This window comes from Hemibagrus wyckioides, linkage group LG19 (genome assembly GCF_019097595.1).
Source record: "Hemibagrus wyckioides isolate EC202008001 linkage group LG19, SWU_Hwy_1.0, whole genome shotgun sequence".
Classification (NCBI taxonomy): domain Eukaryota; kingdom Metazoa; phylum Chordata; class Actinopteri; order Siluriformes; family Bagridae; genus Hemibagrus; species Hemibagrus wyckioides.
In genome coordinates this window covers 15,970,001-15,990,219 of record NC_080728.1, presented here as the reverse complement: position 1 = coordinate 15,990,219, position 20,219 = coordinate 15,970,001, and the positions used below count along the sequence as shown (strand labels likewise).

The 20,219-nt window shown below is 43.8% G+C and overlaps 2 protein-coding genes and 1 long non-coding RNA gene across 15 annotated transcripts in view; 1 reads left to right on the top strand and 2 right to left on the bottom strand.

The window, feature by feature from the left end:
- The window catches only part of tspan9b (tetraspanin 9b), a 38,977-nt gene extending 38,543 nt beyond the window's left edge, over window positions 1-434 (bottom strand). Inside the window, exon 1 of the mRNA XM_058417425.1 lies at window positions 129-434. The gene's annotated coding sequence lies outside the window, so the exon portion shown is untranslated. The remainder of the gene's footprint in view (window positions 1-128) is intronic.
- A 1,606-nt stretch (window positions 435-2,040) lies between these two features.
- Window positions 2,041-20,219, bottom strand: part of mical3b (microtubule associated monooxygenase, calponin and LIM domain containing 3b) — a 51,172-nt gene continuing 32,993 nt past the window's right edge. For 3 of the 13 annotated variants that reach the window (XM_058417419.1, XM_058417411.1, XM_058417412.1), the window contains 15 exons: window positions 14,903-15,180; window positions 14,573-14,772; window positions 13,839-13,916; window positions 11,939-13,270; window positions 11,752-11,840; window positions 11,432-11,521; window positions 10,916-10,966; window positions 10,777-10,809; window positions 10,570-10,677; window positions 8,505-8,598; window positions 6,286-6,351; window positions 5,341-5,433; window positions 4,888-4,987; window positions 4,637-4,710; window positions 2,041-2,949 (listed from right to left, as the gene is read on the bottom strand). In XM_058417419.1, coding sequence (XP_058273402.1) covers window positions 2,765-2,949; window positions 4,637-4,710; window positions 4,888-4,987; window positions 5,341-5,433; window positions 6,286-6,351; window positions 8,505-8,598; window positions 10,570-10,677; window positions 10,777-10,809; window positions 10,916-10,966; window positions 11,432-11,521; window positions 11,752-11,840; window positions 11,939-13,270; window positions 13,839-13,916; window positions 14,573-14,772; window positions 14,903-15,180 — 2,871 coding nt within the window. In that variant the 3' untranslated portion in view covers window positions 2,041-2,764. Of the gene's footprint in view, window positions 2,950-4,636; window positions 4,711-4,887; window positions 4,988-5,340; window positions 5,434-6,285; window positions 8,296-8,504; window positions 8,599-10,569; window positions 10,810-10,915; window positions 10,967-11,431; window positions 11,522-11,751; window positions 11,841-11,938; window positions 13,271-13,838; window positions 13,917-14,572; window positions 14,773-14,902; window positions 15,181-20,219 lie in introns of those variants that run through there. The other 10 variants (XM_058417423.1, XM_058417421.1, XM_058417413.1 and 7 more) reach the window with 9 other exon arrangements.
- Window positions 15,061-20,219, top strand: part of LOC131370217 (uncharacterized) — a 12,839-nt gene continuing 7,680 nt past the window's right edge. The window contains exon 1 of the long non-coding RNA XR_009207401.1: window positions 15,061-15,197. This is a non-coding gene — a long non-coding RNA (uncharacterized LOC131370217). The remainder of the gene's footprint in view (window positions 15,198-20,219) is intronic.

The window sequence follows — 20,219 nt, the reverse complement described above, 5'->3', positions numbered from 1 at the left end:
TTTAAAGCGCTTATTAACATCCCGCCTCAGCAGAGAAGTTAGGCACGCGCATGTTTTGCTTCAAGTACAATAATAAACAACGTAAAGAAACAAACATCGCGTATTTAAAGCACATCACTCACACTCACCTTAATGCAATCTTCCTTCAAGAAAAAATCCAAGTTTTCCAGCTGTGGACTCGGTTTTTAACTACTTTGTCTCTTTTGTCTCGTTGAGCTCAGATGTAACTCCGTGCCTCATGTCCCGCGAGCGCGCGCGCTCATAAAGTAAAGCCCGATCAGTCGTCGTAGATTAAATTAATATCTGAAAACAAACCCCGTGTAAACTTTAAACGCTCAACTGGTGTCCATATTTATTTTTTTGCTTTTCACAACAAGAGCGGAAACACACAGGAGGCTGGAAAAGATGGAAAAGAGGCGGTCACTAACTCCAAAAGAAGGGAGGAGAGAAAAGGAGAAATGCCCAGCCACATCCGGGCACTTCCGGTCGCGTGAGCCATCCCTCCAAAACACGACAGAGAGATTTATCCAGTTGCTAATGGCAGAGATTTTGAGTTTATGTGTACTAAAAATTAATTACAGATGAAGAAATTCTGAGGACGTGATCAGGAAAATGGCTTGAGAGTTTTTATTCCTAGATCTAATAAATCCTGAAAGAAGAGAAGCTATAATTAGGACAGTTAAGAAGATAATAACACGAGGGAATGTGAGGGGAGGAAAAGTCCTCCTAAGAATTATTATTATTAATAAAACAAATCTCAGTGAAAAAAGCTGCGGAAAAGGCTAGAGCGTGTAAAAGCAGCTAGAGCGCATGGCTGTAGGGGTGGCATGGGATGGTCAATGCCACCCTGAGTAACCCTAGATAAACCTGATGTCATAAACACTGTACACCGATCAGGCATAACATTATGACCACTGTGAGGTGCCGTGAATAACACTGATGATCTCCTCATCATGGCACCTGTTAGTGGGTGGGATATATTAGGCAGCAAGTCAACATTTTGTCCTCAAAGTTAGAAGCAGGAAAAATGGACAAGTGTAAGGATTTAAGCGAGTTTGACGAAGGGACAAATTGTGATGGCTAGACCACTGGATCAGAGCATCTTCAAAACTGCAGCTCTTGTGGGGTGTTCCCGGTCTGCAGTGGTCAGTATCTATCAAAAGTGGTCCAAGGAAGGAACAGTGGTGAACCGGTGACAGGGTCAAGGCTCATTGATGCACGCGGGGAGTGAAGGCTGGCCCGTGTGATCCGATCCAACAGACAAGCTACTCTTGCTCAGATTACTGAAGAAGTTAATGCTGGTTCTGATAGAAAGGTGTCAGAATACACAGTGCAGGACGGGTCAGGGCTGTTTTGGCAGCAAAAAAAGAGGACCAACACAATATTATGCAGGTGGTCAAAATGTTATGGCTGATCAGTGGATGCTGTTAAAACTGTTTATATAATAAACTGTAATGTGTTTATTATTAAACTTAATGGTCTTTATGGGCGACATAAAGTCTGCGTGAAAGAGCTGTTGCTAAAGAAATGATAATGTATTAGAATAGCTATAAACCTTTTAGAGGAAATAATTAGTTATTCATATTAATGGAACACAAAGTTGAGAATTTTAATTTCGCCTCTATAGATGTAGTGGATGAGATCTTGAACCTGGTTGTTGTTGTTGTTGAATTTAGGGCAGATTTCATTTTTTTAATGAAGTGTGTGAAACCATACACCACCAATACAGCTCTGTCATCATATTTGAGAAGTACATCACCCTCATATGTATGTATGAGTAGTATGAAATGAAAACAATTAAAACATTTTCCATCACAAATAAGCCCCGCCCACAACTCCATGTTCAGGTGCAGCATTCATATCTATTTACCTCTCAAATAAAATACCCTAATAATTAAAGTCAAAATTAATTAAAAGAAAATAAGTTATGAAAGCTTTTAAAACCATGACACTCATTAGAGTTGCTTTTTTAAAAACCCACATGTCCATGATCATTGTCCCAAACATAGTGTTCAATAATTCTCACAAGTGCTTCGTTCAGAAAGTGCATAAATTATTGTGATCAATTTTAATTCAGCAAAATGACATTCTTACAGGCAGCAGCTGCTTCAGTGATGCTTCCTTTTTGGTGTTAGTTTTGGCATGAAAGCTAGCGAAACAAATTCCGGGTTAAACAATAAAACACTTTTATAAATAAAATATACACACACTCGGTTTGTTCTTGCGTCTCAGACGATCGCACACGCGGCCTTTGAGAATGGACGTCCATTTCCTGACCTCAGTCTTAAAATCAACGATCAACAAAAATATACTCGTCCGAGACGCTTAAAAAAAATCTCTGCATTTTTCTTTAGTTTTAAGTAAATAGAATAAAAATATAAGAAGAAAAAGAAGCCGATGCAGCATTTAAGGTTTGCGTATGCATATTATCGTAGTGCAGTTAGCATAACACTGTTGTCCTGAAAGGCTTTCTCGTTTTACAGACCATTTTCTTTGCCCTTCAGATTATTAAGAGACAGATTTCGTTAAACTTGTATACAGTATTTACAGATTGCGCACTTGCCCATGCGTCTGATAATACAGAATATTTTAAATTACTTTACACTTGCGGGTCAGAGCAAATATGGTCCAGTAGAAATATAGTTTTGTACATAGGTCCAAATGTAGTTTCATGTAGTTTATGGAAAATATCCTGCATTCAGTGTACAGTGTCCAACTTCTATATTCTACACCTAGAAGGTGTGTGTGTGTGTGTGTGTGTGTTTTAAGCCCAGTGCAGGCTGAAGCCCTTAGACAGCATGGCCGCCTCCAGATCGTTGTCCTCCTCTCTCTCCTTTAGTCTCTGCTCCTCCAGGAGAGCCACTAGAGCGTCTCTCTGCTCTACAACCTCCAGCATCTCACCCAGGATTCGCCGCTCCTCTGCCAGCTCCTCCTCGTTCTTCAGATGGTCTGAGTGAGAGAGAGAGAGAGAGAGAGAGAGAGAGAGAGAAAAATATACCTGGTTTACTTCTACAAACTGGTGGGCATTTGGTGAACTGGGAGCATTGGGTACATGTTTATATCCTATGGAAGCTATTGAGAGGTAAAATTTAATATGAGAAGACTGACGAATGTGAACCTCTAGTGATTGGATTCAAATTTCACTATAGATAGATAGATAGATAGATAGATAGATAGATAGATAGATAGATAGATAGATAGATAGATAGATTCCAATTGCACTTACAAATTTTAAGACAGTTTGGTGAAACTCAAATCATTGCATATCGATGATGTAAAAGAAAGCTAGAAGGTCCTGGGTTCGAATCCCGGGTTCGAACAGACAGGGGCCTTTCTGTGTGGAGTTTGCATGTTCTCCCCGTGCCTGCATGGGTTTACTCCGGTTTCCTTCCACAGTCCAAAAACATGTACATTAGGTTGACTGGTAATTCTAAATTGCCCATAGGGCTGTGGGCACCTATGGTGTGTGGTTGTCTGTCTATATGTGATGGACTGGTGATCTGTCCAGGGTGTACCCCTGCCTTTTTACCCAATGTGTGCTGGGATAGGCTCCAGCAGACCCCCGTGACCCTAATTAGGACTAAAGCGGGTATGGAAAATGGATGGATGGATGGATGGATGATGTGAAAGAAACAGAATCATTCGGAAACTGCAAATTATGACCCAAAAGAGTAACCATTCAATTCGGATTAAAAGTAATAGCACCCTGTGAAAAGAGGAGACGTTAGAGCGTGTCTATGGTAGCTGAGTCGTTGCAGGGGCTGAGCTGCATTACTGGATTACTGCATTTTTTATTTGGATAAGTTTAAGTTGCAGGTTCAGTTTGATAAATGCTGAAGCATTCACATAGATGTCTGACAGCACACTTGCACCCACTGTAATATGAAGTATTTACTTCCTGACTAATATAAATGTGCTGAAAACAAGTAACAAAGAAGGAAGTGGCATATTCTCTGTAGTAGAGAGAATAGAAATAATTTAGTGGTTTATTCTGGCAAGCAAGAGCATGCTCGAGTGCTGCTTTGTGAACAGAGGGCGGAACCGGAAAAGGTGAATAATAAGAATTGCTCTCCTGTGGGGTATTAACGAACAACGGGGTATTAAAGGGGACTAACGAATGCTCTCTGCTGCAGTGACATGTCAAAGATAAAAATTGGAAAGTGCAGAGAGAGAGAGAGAGAACCAGCACAGAGACATGTGCATGCATGCATTTAAAAATAAATCCAGAAGTAGTAGATAAAGAATAAAGCTGGTTTTGAGTTTTCCGAAGCCTGCCTTCACCTTCCTTATTCCCTACCCAAACTTGGGAAGTCTTACATTTCTGACTTGAGGATCAGTGTATGGTTGTTATCCTCAAATCTCCTGCAGATCCGTCATTTCTGTTCAGATTATAGATTGTTTTTTGTAATTAAAAAGCTAAGAAATTTTCCTCAGTTCATTTATACCTAATTCATGCTAAGATGTTTTTACATTTAATTCAAGGCATTCAATAACATTTGACTGAATAGTTTAGAGAGAAAAAGTACAAAAGTACAGGTGTTATAAAATCATTTTGTTTTATTTGGCTCTGATGACTGAAATGTTCACACACGCATATATACACGTGTGTGTGTGTGTGTGTGTGTGTGACACTGACCATCCACTGCCATGCGTTCCCTCAGCTCCTGCTGCAGATGACTCTGCCTGTCCTCCAGCTCAAGCTCTCGAGCACTGTACACACACACACACACACACACACACACACACACCCCAGAGGTAACAGCTTTATTTCACATGCATTAAAGCACAACCGATCCAAACCTCCCTGTGGAAAAACCATGCAGGAAACAAAATATGTGTAACTGCCTACAGCACTTTCCCTCAGCAGTGTGATAAAAAGACACTCACAATATCATGAGCTCGGATTCGTAGCGCACCAGTGCGTTCTTCTCCTGGACCAATTTAAACCACTGGTGCATTAGGCTGGGGTCATCCTTTTTTCCCATTCCTAATTGGACAGTGAAGAAGGGGAGGGGTCAAAAATGAAGAGAGAGGGGAACATGGGGAGTTCATGCTATGCTACAGGATGGATGTCCTATTAGATTTCGGCTTGTTAGTGGGGGTTTAATACAGATAAGCATGCAAGAAGGCATGTACACACACACACACACACGCACACACGCACACAGCACTTCCTGTGTATATTAAGCTAATTCAAATATCTTTCCCATTGCAATGATTCATAAACCCTGATCATTCTTTTGCTCCATGCACATGCAGTACAGCAAAAACCAACCCAAAGAATAAAAGAAAAAGCAACAGATTGAGGAAGAGATGAAGAAGGAAGAGAATGAGACGCACTTAGCTGGTGGAGCGGGGGCTCGTGGACTACGTAAAGGAAAAAGACCGTACAGACGTAAACAGAGTGGTCATGCTCCGTGCCTTTGGCTTTAGCTAAGCACAACAATCAACCAAGAAATAGAGGGAAGAGGAAGAAGAGAAGTCTTTAGTAGAAGTAAAGGATAAACAGCCACAGTGGTTAAAATGCCTCCTTAAAGCTGCTGCTGTGTAGGATTTATTATTTACTTTTCGTACTGAAATAAACAAACCTGTAATAAACTGCATACATTACATCATCATCTGCCCTCACGCTCCTTCCTTAGTGAGTTACCTAGTTCTGCTTTAGCTAATGTGAGCTAATTAGCTAAAGCTGAGCCCGTAGATGAACGATACAATAATCTGATAACAAAATACTCTGATCATGTCACACATACACACACCAGAATCAACCAGATGTAAAATCACATCTGTCTAGCTTTCAGTAACTGATTGTTCTTCATCTAGCTAGCTAATATTAGCCAGATAGCTTCCAAGGATTGCTCTGAGAAAGCTTTATGCATCCTTGTACACACAGGTGATGCAGGAAGCTCTGTGGCTAGTTGTGTTTGCTAGCTTGCTAGCTAAGATAGACCATTTCTCGTCTCTAAGTCTGCTACTATCTAACAACAATCTGCATCCTAAACCGCTAACTATTGTATGTCGTAAATAATATGCCACTATACCAACTGATGATGTCACTAAACCTCGATTTCCTCAGACTATTGTGTATTCACATTCCTCTCTGCGCAGTGCGGCGCGACCCAATTTATTAAACATTCTTTCGCTAACAGCTTGCATTTTTCCACACCACCCCAAATCCCCGAATCCTACATCCAGCAGCTTTAAATATGAATTGTATAAGAACTACAGGTGATACCTCTGCCAGAGAGATTTGCCTAGATGTTGAAAGAAGCGAGGATTAGTTACCTGCTTGGGAACAACAAGGACAGAGTAAGACGGGTCTCCTACGGGGGGAACCGAGAAAGGGCTCAACTAGGGGCACAGCAAGACAGAAAAAAAGAGAAAGACAGAAAAAGAGACAGGAGGGAAGACGTTTCAGGGATATCAGAAGGGAACACAGAGAATATAAGGTAGGAGAATATAATGATGTGAAATGAAGGTTTGGAGATGAAGAGGGGATGAGACAGAGCTGAGCGGACTGCTGAGGAAGGCAGTGTGGAATTCAGATAAGAAAGTAAAGCCAAACTTTTTAAACATTCACACTAGCTGTATGTATGTAATACAATGAATCTATGCAAATTAGGTAAAGCAACGAATCCAAACGATTGGCTCGTATGATTCTTTTGGACCAATCCTGGAACACTTAGGTCCTACTTTTCTTCAGTTCCCCATGAACTGCTTACTTTAATTCCTACATCCTGTTATTTCCTATTTATTGTTTGATACCAAAGACAACCTTACAACTGGTGCCATTTTATTCTGGCATATGTTGGGGTCGCCCGATTTGGGGTTTCGATTTGGCACAGGCTTTACGCCAGATGCCCATTTGATCCAGGTTTGGGACCGGCACTAAGAGTTAATTCTTCAGTGGCTGGGTTAGCTCCCTGCCCCGGGAATCGAACCCGGTCCACAACAACGAGAGCATAGGATCCTGCCCAAGACCACCAGGAGACCATCTTCTGGCATATACAACCTCTTAAAATATATATGTGTAGAGTTTAAAAAAAACATATGGCTTGGAAGGACGTACTGATGTACGATTCGTTTATTATGAATGACTCCTTAATGTGACTCGGGAGCAACGAGTCATCTCAGAGAGCGATTTGTTCATTTTGTATTGACCACGCATGCGCAACATCCTATAGGTACTAAACGGGAAACATGGTCATCTCCGTCATCACGTGACAAGCCTCATAGGCTTCAGCTATGCAGTCTGTGGCAGAAACAGAAATGATTAGCTCATCTCTTGAGTCTTCGGGTGCGATTCGTTGGTCCTTTCATCACGTGACCACTTCCAAGACCGGTATCATACAGTCTGTAATATTAATGTAATGTTACATAATATTTAGGAATGATCAAAAGACATGTGCAATGAAGATTTTCTGAAAAATGAAAAAGTTCTGTTCTTGTTCCTGTCAGTCTCGTGTAATTATATTCTGCTGAAATGAACAAAATGACTTGAAAAAAGATTAGTTCATTTCGCTGAACAAGATTCAAAGGTCCGAGTCAGTAAAACGATCCGAATTTCCCATCACTAAGGAAGTACTGGAGGCATCCAGTGCCTCTGGGAAGAGCATGTAGCTAGTAGAGTTAGCTTGCTTTGCTACTTTGTCAACAAAGCTAGTACAAAACCAAGCATGTAACATAATTTACATTGTTTAATATGTCTTATTTTCTCTTTCATATTTTGTCTACTACTATTTTTCAACAGGACTAAGAAGAAAAAAACACTGGACAGGCCACGCCCACTAGCAGCAAAATTATTGCTTACTACACGCCCACAAATGACTTGTCGCTTGCTGACGTGAAAATAGGCTGATGGTATAAGAATGACAAAATGATGATGAAAGACGTACACACACACACACACACACTTAAACAACAAAACATACACACAGATGCAAGCGATTTGACACCACTCCAACAACATACAGTACTTGAGTGAACGCTAGCAGAAGAGAGTTATTCACTGTTAGCCATTTTAGATTAGCCAGTCTATAAAAAGAAGAAGTTAAGAAGCTAAGATGAAGTTAAAAAAATCCAAACCCAGAGCAAGAATTAGAAAGAAGAAGAGGGAAAAGTTTTGTATTGTGAAAATATTTTGGCTCATGAAGTTTCTTCAGCACAAAACATTTCTCTGGAAGAAGGAAATCGTTTGGCTTGTTAGCGATGTTAGCCTGATTCTGATCAGGTTCAGCTACATACCACCCAGGTGAATGTCCAGAAGGTCTGAGATACTAGAGTCCTCCCAGTAGTCTACAACAAGGACATACTAGTGAGCAAACAACCATTTTAGGTCTATTCAAATCTTTTCCTGACATTTAACGTTTCAATAAATAGCAATGTTGACGTATATTTTGGATGTTAGATGAAGAGACGGGTTCATGTGTTCCACACTCACACACCCACGCCTAAAATACAGTAATGTTATGAAGAGATGAAGAACGATGGAAGAGTGAAGATACCCGCTTCTCCTCTGAGAGCCTTCTCTACAGCGATGCCCTTCTCCTCCAACTGTCTCTGCTTCATTTCCACCTGCTCCAACTGCCGCTGGATTATCTATTAATACACACACACACACACACATACACACACACCTCAATCAATACAATACTACACTGCAATCCAAAGACATCATCATCACAGGAAACTAATGACTAAAAAAATTATATTTTGTTCTCTTTTCTGGCCACAGCCTTCAGGATCCTAAAGACTCCTGCGATCGGAACTCCTCTCCACATTTCCATGTTCTCAGTTTGAGAGGAAAATCCTTCAAATATTCTGAAATAATACCTTACTAATAATATAGTCACTGGATAATCACAGTAGTTTTGTTTGAAGATAACAACAATGTTGGTAAATTAACAATAATCTAGTTCGTTTGCCAACATACTGAGGGAAATGGTCAGTGTTTGGTCATCTGCCATGCTAATCAAATGACCTCCTTCTGTTAAAGTCAGGGGTTTATGTGGACGTTTCTTGGCCAGTCACACCAGATTCTAGTAAAGCTGCTCTACATGTTACATGGTAATTGTTACACTTATTACAGAAAAATACACCAATCAGGCATAACATTATGACCTAATATTGTGTTGGTCCTTCATTTGCTGCCAAAACAGCCCTGACCTGTCAAGACATGGACTCCACTAGATCCCTGAAGGTGTGCTGTGGAATCTGGTACCATGTTAGCAGCAGATCCTTTGACTCAATGGGCCCCACCTTGCAACTTACAGGACTTAAAGGATACTTACAGGACTTATATGGCTTAAAGGATACTTTTGATAGATACTGACCACTGCAGACCAGGAACACCCCACAAGTGCTGCAGTTTTGGAGATGCTCTGATCCAGCCATCTAGCTATCACAATTTGGCCCTTTGTCAAACTCGCTCAAATCCTTACGCTTGTCCATTTTTCCTGCTTCTAACACATCAACTTTGAGGACAAAATGTTCACTTGCTGCCTAATATATCCCACCCACTAACAGGTGCCATGATGAGGAGATAATCAGTGTTACTCACTTCACCTCTCACTGCTCATAATGTTAATGAGATTTATTTTGCTCACACATCAGAGTAAATCTATTTACTAAATTCGATCAGCAGACCAAGTGACCATGGCGAATTACAAGTGGCTGAACTCAGTGTGTTAGTTCAAAATACTTGAACATCTGCAAATTGTTTTGATAATTTGGATTTACACGAGTGGAGTATGTTCATGGTCCTAAATGTATTTTTGAGAAACAACATTAAAACAAGCACACTAACAAATAAAGTGAGGCCTGCTCAAGGTCCAGGTACTCTGATCTGTTTTAATGTTTTTGAATATCTGTGTTTTACCAGACCATGCACTGAAAGACTAACTAACTAACTAACTGACTAAGTATGTAAGTAAGTAACTAACTAACTAACTTATTGATGTACAGGTTGTGGAGCATATGCTATACTTTGTACACTCTATTTGTACACTTTTCTGGTCACAACCTTCAGGATCTTCAGGCTGCAATCTAATTGATGCTACACATTTCCATGAGTTTTAGCCATAATTTCTATGCTCAAAGTTCCAGGTACACCCCAAAGGCCGGTGTGGGTCCAGGTTTTCGTTCCAATCGAGCAGAAGCCAGGATCAGTTGATTAAACAGGTGGAATCAGGTGTGGCTCCTGCTTGATTGGAACAAAAACCTGGACCCACACCAGCTCTGCGGATAAGACTTGGCCTAAATGCTTTTGTATGTACATGTTGTACCAGACCATGCACTTAAAGACTTAGTAACTAACTAATTAACTAAAGAAATAAATAGAACCAAATAAATAAAACTGACTTGATTCATCAAAATGAATAGATGTCTAGATTTACTACTACTTTAATCAGATTTAAATTATATACCATTGTTGCCTGATGCTGATTGGCTTTTTGCAACATAACCTGTAGAAACCGCTCAAGAATGTTCTTCATTTTAAGCAGACTGCCATTAATAGACGTATATATATATTTATGTTTAGACTACCAAAAATCTCACCCAGACACAGACCTGTGCACGATGCAGCCTTTTCAGCTCCTCCTGCTTGGCCTGCCTGCGTGCAGCTCTTTGTACTCTGCGGGTCAGCTTGGCATCCAGCTCCTCCTCGGTTCCTGCTTTCTGAAAGAGTGTGGAAGATAAGCTTACACTCGAGGGGTCAGGGAACATCACCCACACCCCTACCACCTCAGTGGAACATGATGATTTTGGGATCACCACCTTGTTGGGCCTCTGTGACTTCCTGCTGTGTTTCTATTGGGTAACAGAATGAGAATCAAGAGGCAGGATGAATGCTAGGTGCTGGGACAGCAGAAGTTGAAATGTGGGCAGGCTGTGTAAAAGGGAATGTTGGCTCTACCTTAATGGCGTATGCTCTCTTGAATGCCAATGCGTGGGGCACATAAACAGACTTGGGAGAGAAAACAGTGGAAACTTAATTAGTTATATTAGAAACAAACAAACCTGCTCAGTACTCCCAACAGGGCTCATAGCGCTAGAGGCAAGCTAACAACTAAATACAAAACACATTTAGGGGAATTGTCTGCCCTCCTACACTAGAAATGGGTTGATGGATAAAGTTTTTAATGTTTTAAGTGGGAAAGGTACTTATCTGAAGGGAAAACCCTCAGAAAGAGAAGAGGTATTTGAAAAGGAACTATGTTTAAAAGGGAAACTCCTCGTTTATATGGTTCTACACCGAACCTTTAAGGGTTCACCCTGAGACAAACTGAAGGCCAGTTGAGGATACGACTTTCTAAAAGCGTACAGGAATTTGCATTATATTTCTAAAACACAACACAAAACTACTCATGACATGAAAATTCTAGCAGGTTCCATAACAACTGAACATCTCCAACAGTGTTGTATTTTATACCTCGTCTCGCTCCTCAACTCCACCCTCCTCCTCTTCGATTCTCTCTTTCTGAACATCTGACCTAATAAGGTCAGACACCTCCTGACACAGCTGAAAACACGGTCACAAGGTAGTTCAGACCCAGTGTAATAACATTCTCATTTTTTTCCTACCCTACTCCACCAGACCGTATGGAATTTTGCAAGAGACCCAACAAATACAAGTTCATATTTGCAAGGCATCGTACCTCCACCAAATTAATCAATTAAGCAGTGGCCAAGGAAGTGCAAAGGTGAGAAGAAGTAGTAAAGGAATGATAGGGGAAAGAGTTTTGCTCTTACCTGAGCTCTAAGTGGAGATCTGTCTAGAACAACACTGCAGCACAGGTCTGTTTCTTCAGAGAAGCTCAGGTCCTTCATTGAGCTCAGGTCTGATGAAGAAAAAATTATCACAAATCATTCACTTGTGTCTTCTTCGTTCTTTCACTAATATCGTGTTCACACTAGCAATCTTCAAAATGATTTTTACCTGAGGTTCTGTGAAAACCAGGCATTCTTTTCCTGCTTTCCTGGCTGGTAGTGCTAGGCAAAGTCCTGGAACCTTCTACCTCTTTCCTCTTCTTCTCTTTCTTATAGCCAGAGAAGACACTCTTCCACAGAGATTTGTGTTTCCCCAGCTCCTGCTGTGTTTCCCCTGACAGGCTGCCACTTTTTCGGTTCTTCCTTGGCGAGAACAGTGAGGTCCGCTTCTTCACCTTTTCCTCCTCCAATGGCTCGATTTCTGACCTCTTTTGCCATGCCTCAGCCCCACCCACTTGCAAGGGGACCTCTGAAATTGCCCTCCTTCCCTCTAGTGCACTCTTTTCCTTCCCAGAGGTTTTGGACATGGGAACTTCTGTATCACTGGCATGGTAGGGCACAGCAGGGCAAGGACGCAATTCATCTGCATCTCCTGCATATAAGACCTCCACCTCAACAGGAGGTAGACTCTGAGCTCTATTCAGGTGAGATTTCAGCCTGTCATGCTGTTGGACGTCAGTCCGAAGAGGCACAGTGTGGGAACTCAACAAGATTTCCCTGTTTAGAGTTTGATCTGAGTGATTCAAGTCAAGTTTCGGCCTTGCAGCTAGAGGACTCTTAGGAACAGGAAAAAATCTCAGATCTGGAGCTGAAACTCTTTGGGTTCCCCTGATGTTGGAAGAGGAGATCAAGCCTCTTTCCTGTTCTGCTACCTGACCCTCCAAAGTGACACCAAGCCTACAGACCATTGAAGAATGGTCCACTACCTCCTCTAGTTCATTCCTGTCCTTCATTCCAGACACATTCTCAATCCTTGCTTCTGAAGGTTGTGAGTTGGCACATGATGTTGTATCACCTTGAAAATGTGTGTTTGGACTTTGTAGCTCAGTCATAGAAGGGGTCTGTGTGCTGTAAATGCCAGCACTCTGAGTTAGGGTACCTGAGGTTTGGTTGATTGAGTCACTCTTAAAGGGAGTGTGTGAAGGCAAGTTGGAATCAGATGTTGTGTGTGTACAGGTGTAAAATCTATCTCCAGTGCTTGAGGGTTGGATGTTTTGATCACAGATCACAGGCACCACTGATTGCCTCAAACCCTTCCTGATTTCCGCACTCTTCAGCCAGAATTCCTCAATCACCCCAGATCTCTTGGTTGCCAGGTCCTCGGGTGTAACAGGACGGTTGAATGTGGCTGTACAGGTGAGTAAAGGCTCTCCTGTTGGTGTGTGTAGGGTTTTTGTTGTTAGCAAAGGAAGTGGCTCCAATGGCTTAGGGATACTTGGTTCAGTCTCTCTCTCTGAAAGAGATTTTACCTCCAGCTCATCAGTGTGTTCCTTACAGGACTCTGGAAAAAGTGAGCAGTGAATTTGATGAGATTTTGACAAACATTAAAACTCTGATAGACAAAAACAATCATAATGCCACACTGCAGCCAGGAAGCAGAACAGAATGGATGTGGACTCAAGAATGGACTATTATCTATTACCCTGGTTTCCATCTAAACTTCATTTGAATGGTTTAAATGCTTAATAACTTAACATCTGGAGATGATTGCTCAGAAAATTAACAATAGAGGTTAACTGAGACATAAAGTAGGAACCTGGCCAGTATTACTATTCCGAATCTGTAGATTCTGCTCTTGGTAGAATCCTCTGGTAATGGGAAAGTCAAGAAGCCAAAAGAAATCATAATTTGATGCACATGGAATACTTAGTAGCATATGTCTAATATTGCTAAACAAGAACAAATAGAGAAAGAAAAGAACTGTGCTGGATTATCAGGCAACTCATACCACAAGATGCAGTGTAGGCAAAACGACTGATCATGCATAGCATCGCCAACTGCTGTGTGAAATTAATAAAAAACAGAAACTGAAATAAAAGCAGGTGGTCCATCATGATCAGCAATGCTACCTTTAATCCCACTTGCCTCCTCTTCCTTTAGCCACACCCCTAAATGTAACTCCTTTTCCCAAGGGCAGTATTCGCCCTCTTTTCATACACACACACATACACACACACACAACATTGTATAAGAAACACACATCCAGATATACACATACATCAGTGAAGAACACAGGAAGGAACACATAAAACATAAATTAATGATACAGTACTGAATCTGTAGAAATAATATGTTAGTTAAAGGATCTCCAAAAACATCATGAGAAAACCCCACACTTTCTATTAAGACTGTATGTTATAATGCATTTATAAGACATTATACACATTGTTATAATTGTGCTGTTATCGAAAAAATAATCAGCTTCAAAATGAACTTCGGATTGAGTTATCGTTTATTAATTTTCCTATAAAAGCATGCCCCCGAGTGTTTATTCCTATTCTAATGAAAAGGTATTACAGTATACAGTAATATTAATGCTGTACTTGTGTTAATAATGCATTATAAGTAGTAATCTTTCAGTATAATTTCCTGATAAACTCTGACTTGGTTTAGTGTTATAATGTGTTATGAACACTACTTATAATGCATTATATTAACAAATCACTATCTCTGAAGTGCACAATGTGTATAATGTCTTGCATATAACATGATATGAATGTTATTTGCAAGGCATTGTACATATTGTTTTATATTTCAACTAAGAACTAATAAAAGGTTTAAAAAAAAGTTAAAGTCCCCATACCATCACTAGACTCCCCTTCATCCTCTTCTTCTTCAGAAACGTCTTGTTTTTCACCCTCCCTCTCATCCTTTTCTCTCTCTTTTTCCTTTCTTTGCTCCGTCCCACTATCTAACTCGGTCTCTCCATCTGTTCTGGCCTGTGGCTCCACCCCCCTCCTCAAAGGCTCCTCCCCTTCTTCCTCCAGCTCTGACTCTGAACTACTGCCAAGAGAAAAAGAGAGAACATTACAAATGCCTGGGAAATGATAACAAGGCCACGTTTTTGGATATGAATGTATGTAGGACAGTTAGAATGTGTTTCGAGAATGTGTGTGTGTTCTGTGTGTAATACCTAGACTGCTCCTCACTCCCTTTCTCCTGCAGGCTCAGGCTGAGGTTGTGTTGAGCTAGCGTCTCCTCAGGCACCTCTAGTAAAGGACTGCTCTCCTCCTGTAAGCTGGGCCTGTAGTTTTCCAGCACGATGCGCTCCGGAGTTCCACACAGCCGCTTAGCCAGTCCACTCAGAGGGTCTGGAGGAGTGCTGGAGGAGACGCTGTCAGGGGGAGGGACCACGTCTACTGAACCGGAGGAGGAGAGCGACATGGGAGTGGGAGGAGAAGCAGGAGGTGCCTGTACAGAGGGACAGAGTGTGTGAGAGACAAACACACACACACACACACACACACACGCAAACAGATGACCATAAATAGAGTGTGTGTTGTGGTATGATAAAAACTGCAGTGCAACCAGAGCTTAGGGATTACAACAACAAAATGTCGAACTCTTTAAATAGTTTTTTTAAACTTTCCAAAAAAGTGGAAAAGAAGAATATCAGCATATTATATACATATACTGTGTATAATATCTATATTATTATGTGTTAATATAATTGTTGATAACAATTATTATGTGTGTAATATACACTATTGTATAAAGTAGAAACTGTTCACATGTCATTATAGACAAATAAATACATAGGGCAGACAGACAGACAGACAGAGAGACAGACAGACAGACAGACAGACAGATAGATAGATAGATAGATAGATAGATAGACAGACAGAGAGGCAGATAGATAGATAGATAGATAGATAGATAGATAGATAGATAGATAGATAGATAGATAGATAGATAGATAGATAGAATATGAATTTAACATGGAATATAGACCTGTTTGGTTTGGTGCATATGACTGCATTATCCATACTTATTAAATTGCACTTCATCACTGACATTAATCATCATCTGGCCAATACAAAAACAATTAACACACAGATAGAAGGGAATACGTGAGAAAAGCTCTCAGTGCTGGCTCAGGTGTGATTTAAGATGGATTACATGGATTACATGGATACATGGATTAATGTGCACTTGATGTCAACTAAATGAATCAGATATGGAAACACCATAAACCAGAGCTCCCAAATACCAGTCCTTATCAATATTTCATATTCTAACACACCGATTAAACCTGGTAATCAACTGGTGATTGAATCAGGTGTCTCAGGGAAATCACCATGCTGCACTCTGACCCTTAGGGACTGTTATGTAGTTTCATGTGGATATGTGGATACACACATACGTTAATGAAAAAGTTGGTGTGTCCTCCATGAGAGAGGTATGAGGGAGGTGTGAGAGAGGTGTGAGAGAGGTGTGAGATAGGTGTGAGTGAGGTGTGAGGGAGGTGTGAGTGAGGTGTGAGGGAGGTGTGAGAGAGATGGGAGAGAGGTGTGAGGAAGGTGTGAGAGAGGTGTGAGGGAGGTGTGAGGGAGGTGTGAGGAAGGTGTGAGAGAGATGGGAGAGAGGTGTGAGAGGTGTGAGGGAGGTGTGAGAGAGATGGGAGAGAGGTGTGAGAGAGGTGTGAGGAAGGTGTGAGAGGTGTGAGAGAGGTGTGAGAGAGGTGTGAGGGAGGTGTGAGAGGTGTGAGAGAGGTGTGAGGGAGGTGTGAGGAAGGTGTGAGGAAGGTGTGAGGAAGGTGTGAGAGGTGTGAGGAAGGTGTGAGGGAGGTGTGAGGGAGGTGTGAGGGAGGTGTGAGGGAGGTGTGAGATAGGTGTGAGGGAGGTGTGAGAGAGGTGTGAGGAAGGTGTGAGAGAGATGTGAGGAAGGTGTGAGGGAGGTGTGAGAGAGGTGTGAGGAAGATGTGAGAGAGGTGTGAGGAAGGTGTGAGGGAGGTGTGAGGGAGGTGTGAGAGAGGTGTGAGGGAGGTGTGAGAGAGATGGGAGAGAGGTGTGAGAGAGGTGTGAGGAAGGTGTGAGAGGTGTGAGAGAGGTGTGAGAGAGGTGTGAGAGAGGTGTGAGGGAGGTGTGAGGAAGGTGTGAGGAAGGTGTGAGGAAGGTGTGAGAGGTGTGAGGAAGGTGTGAGGGAGGTGTGAGGGAGGTGTGAGAGAGGTGTGAGAGAGGTATGAGGAAGGTGTGAGGGAGGTGTGAGGGAGGTGTGAGATAGGTGTGAGGGAGGTGTGAGAGAGGTGTGAGGAAGGTGTGAGAGAGATGTGAGGAAGGTGTGAGGGAGGTGTGAGAGAGGTGTGAGGAAGATGTGAGAGAGGTGTGAGGAAGGTGTGAGGGAGGTGTGAGGGAGGTGTGAGAGAGGTGTGAGAGAGATGGGAGAGAGGTGTGAGGAAGGTGTGAGGGGGGTCTGATAGAGATGGGAGAGAGGTGTGAGGAAGGTGTGAGGGAGGTGTGATAAAGGTGTGAGATAGGTGTGAGAGAGATGGGAGGAAGGAAGGTGTGAGAGAGGTGTGAGGGAGGTGTGAGAGAGGTGTGACGGAGGTGTGAGGGAGGTGTGAGGGAGATGGGAGAGAGGTGTGAGGAAGGTGTGATAGAGATGGGAGAGAGGTGTGAGGAAGGTGTGAGGGAGGTGTGATAAAGGTGTGAGATAGGTGTGAGAGAGATGGGAGGAAGGAAGGTGTGAGAGAGGTGTGAGGGAGGTGTGAGGGAGGTGTGAGGGAGATGGGAGAGAGGTGTGAGGAAGGTGTGAGGGAGGTGTGATAAAGGTGTGAGGGAGGTGTGAGAGAGATGGGAGGAAGGAAGGTGTGAGAGAGGTGTGAGAGAGGTGTGAGGAAGGTGTGAGGGAGGTGTGATAGAGGTGTGAGGGAGGTGTGGGAGAGATGGGAGAGAGGTGTGAGGAAGGTGTGAGGGAGGTGTGAGAGAGGTGTGAGGGAGGTGTGATAGAGGTGTGAGAGAAGTGTGAGTGAGGTGTGAGGAAGGTGTGAGGGAGGTGTGAGTGAGGTGTGGGAGAGATGGGAGAGAGGTGTGAGGAAGGTGTGAGGGAGGTGTGAGGAAGGTGTGAGGGAGGTGTGAGTGAGGTGTGGGAGAGATGGGAGAGAGGTGTGAGGAAGGTGTGAGGGAGGTGTGAGTGAGGTGTGAGGGAGGTGTGAGAGAGGTGTGAGAGGTGTGAGAGGTGTGAGAGAGGTGTGAGTGAGGTGTGAGTGAGGTATGAGACAGATGTGAGGAAGGTGTGAGGGAGGTGTGAGTGAGGTGTGAGTGAGGTATGAGAGAGATGTGAGGAAGGTGTGAGGGAGGTGTGAGAGAGGTGTGAGGAAGATGTGAGAGAGGTGTGAGGGAGGTGTGATAAAGGTGTGAGGGAGGTGTGAGGGAGGTGTGATAGAGGTGTGAGGAAGGTGTGAGGGAGGTGTGATAGAGGTGTGAGGAAGGTGTGAGGGAGGTGTGATAGAGGTGTGAGAGAAGTGTGAGTGAGGTGTGAGGGAGGTGTGAGAGAAGTGTGAGGGAGGTGTGAGGGAGGTGTGAGTGAGGTGTGAGAGAGATGGGAGAGACGTGTGAGAGACGTGTGAGAGACATCAGTACCTGTGCAGAATGAGGAGGAGATGTGATCGGAGCTGGTCTCTTCCTCTGAGCCATTCCCATTCCCTGAGCCATTCCTCTGAGGTGTGAGGAAGGTGTGAGGAAGGTGTGAGAGGTGTGAGAGAGGTGTGAGGGAGGTGTGAGTGAGGTATGAGAGAGATGTGAGGAAGGTGTGAGAGAGGTGTGAGGAAGGTGTGAGGAAGGTGTGAGAGGTGTGAGAGAGGTGTGAGTGAGGTATGAGAGAGATGTGAGGAAGGTGTGAGGGAGGTGTGAGAGAGGTGTGAGGAAGATGTGAGAGAGATGGGAGAGAGGTGTGAGGAAGGTGTGAGGGAGGTGTGAGGGGGTGTGATAGAGATGGGAGAGAGGTGTGAGGAAGGTGTGAGGGAGGTGTGATAAAGGTGTGAGATAGGTGTGAGAGAGATGGGAGGAAGGAAGGTGTGAGAGAGGTGTGAGAGAGGTGTGACGGAGGTGTGAGGGAGGTGTGAGGGAGATGGGAGAGAGGTGTGAGGAAGGTGTGAGGGAGGTGTGAGGGAGATGGGAGAGAGGTGTGAGGAAGGTGTGAGGGAGGTGTGATAAAGGTGTGAGGGAGGTGTGAGAGAGATGGGAGGAAGGAAGGTGTGAGAGAGGTGTGAGGGAGGTGTGAGGGAGGTCTGAGAGAGATGGGAGAGAGGTGTGAGGAAGGTGTGAGGGAGGTGTGATAGAGGTGTGAGAGAGGTGTGAGTGAGGTGTGGGAGAGATGGGAGAGAGGTGTGAGGAAGGTGTGAGGGAGGTGTGAGAGAGGTGTGAGGAAGGTGTGAGGGAGGTGTGATAGAGGTGTGAGGGAGGTGTGAGGGAGGTGTGGGAGAGATGGGAGAGATGGGAGAGAGGTGTGAGGAAGGTGTGAGGGAGGTGTGAGAGAGGTGTGAGGAAGGTGTGAGGGAGGTGTGAGGGAGGTGTGGGAGAGATGGGAGAGGTGTGAGGAAGGTGTGAGGGAGGTGTGAGAGAGGTGTGAGGGAGGTGTGATAGAGGTGTGAGAGAAGTGTGAGTGAGGTGTGAGAGAGGTGTGAGGAAGATGTGAGAGAGATGGGAGAGAGGTGTGAGGAAGGTGTGAGGGAGGTGTGAGGGGGTGTGATAGAGATGGGAGAGAGGTGTGAGGAAGGTGTGAGGGAGGTGTGATAAAGGTGTGAGATAGGTGTGAGAGAGATGGGAGGAAGGAAGGTGTGAGAGAGGTGTGAGAGAGGTGTGACGGAGGTGTGAGGGAGGTGTGAGGGAGATGGGAGAGAGGTGTGAGGAAGGTGTGAGGGAGGTGTGAGGGAGATGGGAGAGAGGTGTGAGGAAGGTGTGAGGGAGGTGTGATAAAGGTGTGAGGGAGGTGTTAGAGAGATGGGAGGAAGGAAGGTGTGAGAGAGGTGTGAGGGAGGTGTGAGGGAGGTCTGAGAGAGATGGGAGAGAGGTATGAGGAAGGTGTGAGGGAGGTGTGATAGAGGTGTGAGAGAGGTGTGAGTGAGGTGTGGGAGAGATGGGAGAGAGGTGTGAGGAAGGTGTGAGGGAGGTGTGAGAGAGGTGTGAGGAAGGTGTGAGGGAGGTGTGATAGAGGTGTGAGGGAGGTGTGAGGGAGGTGTGGGAGAGATGGGAGAGATGGGAGAGAGGTGTGAGGAAGGTGTGAGGGAGGTGTGAGAGAGGTGTGAGGAAGGTGTGAGGGAGGTGTGAGGGAGGTGTGGGAGAGATGGGAGAGGTGTGAGGAAGGTGTGAGGGAGGTGTGAGAGAGGTGTGAGGGAGGTGTGATAGAGGTGTGAGAGAAGTGTGAGTGAGGTGTGAGGAAGGTGTGAGGGAGGTGTGAGTGAGGTGTGGGAGAGATGGGAGAGAGGTGTGAGGATGTGTGAGGGAGGTGTG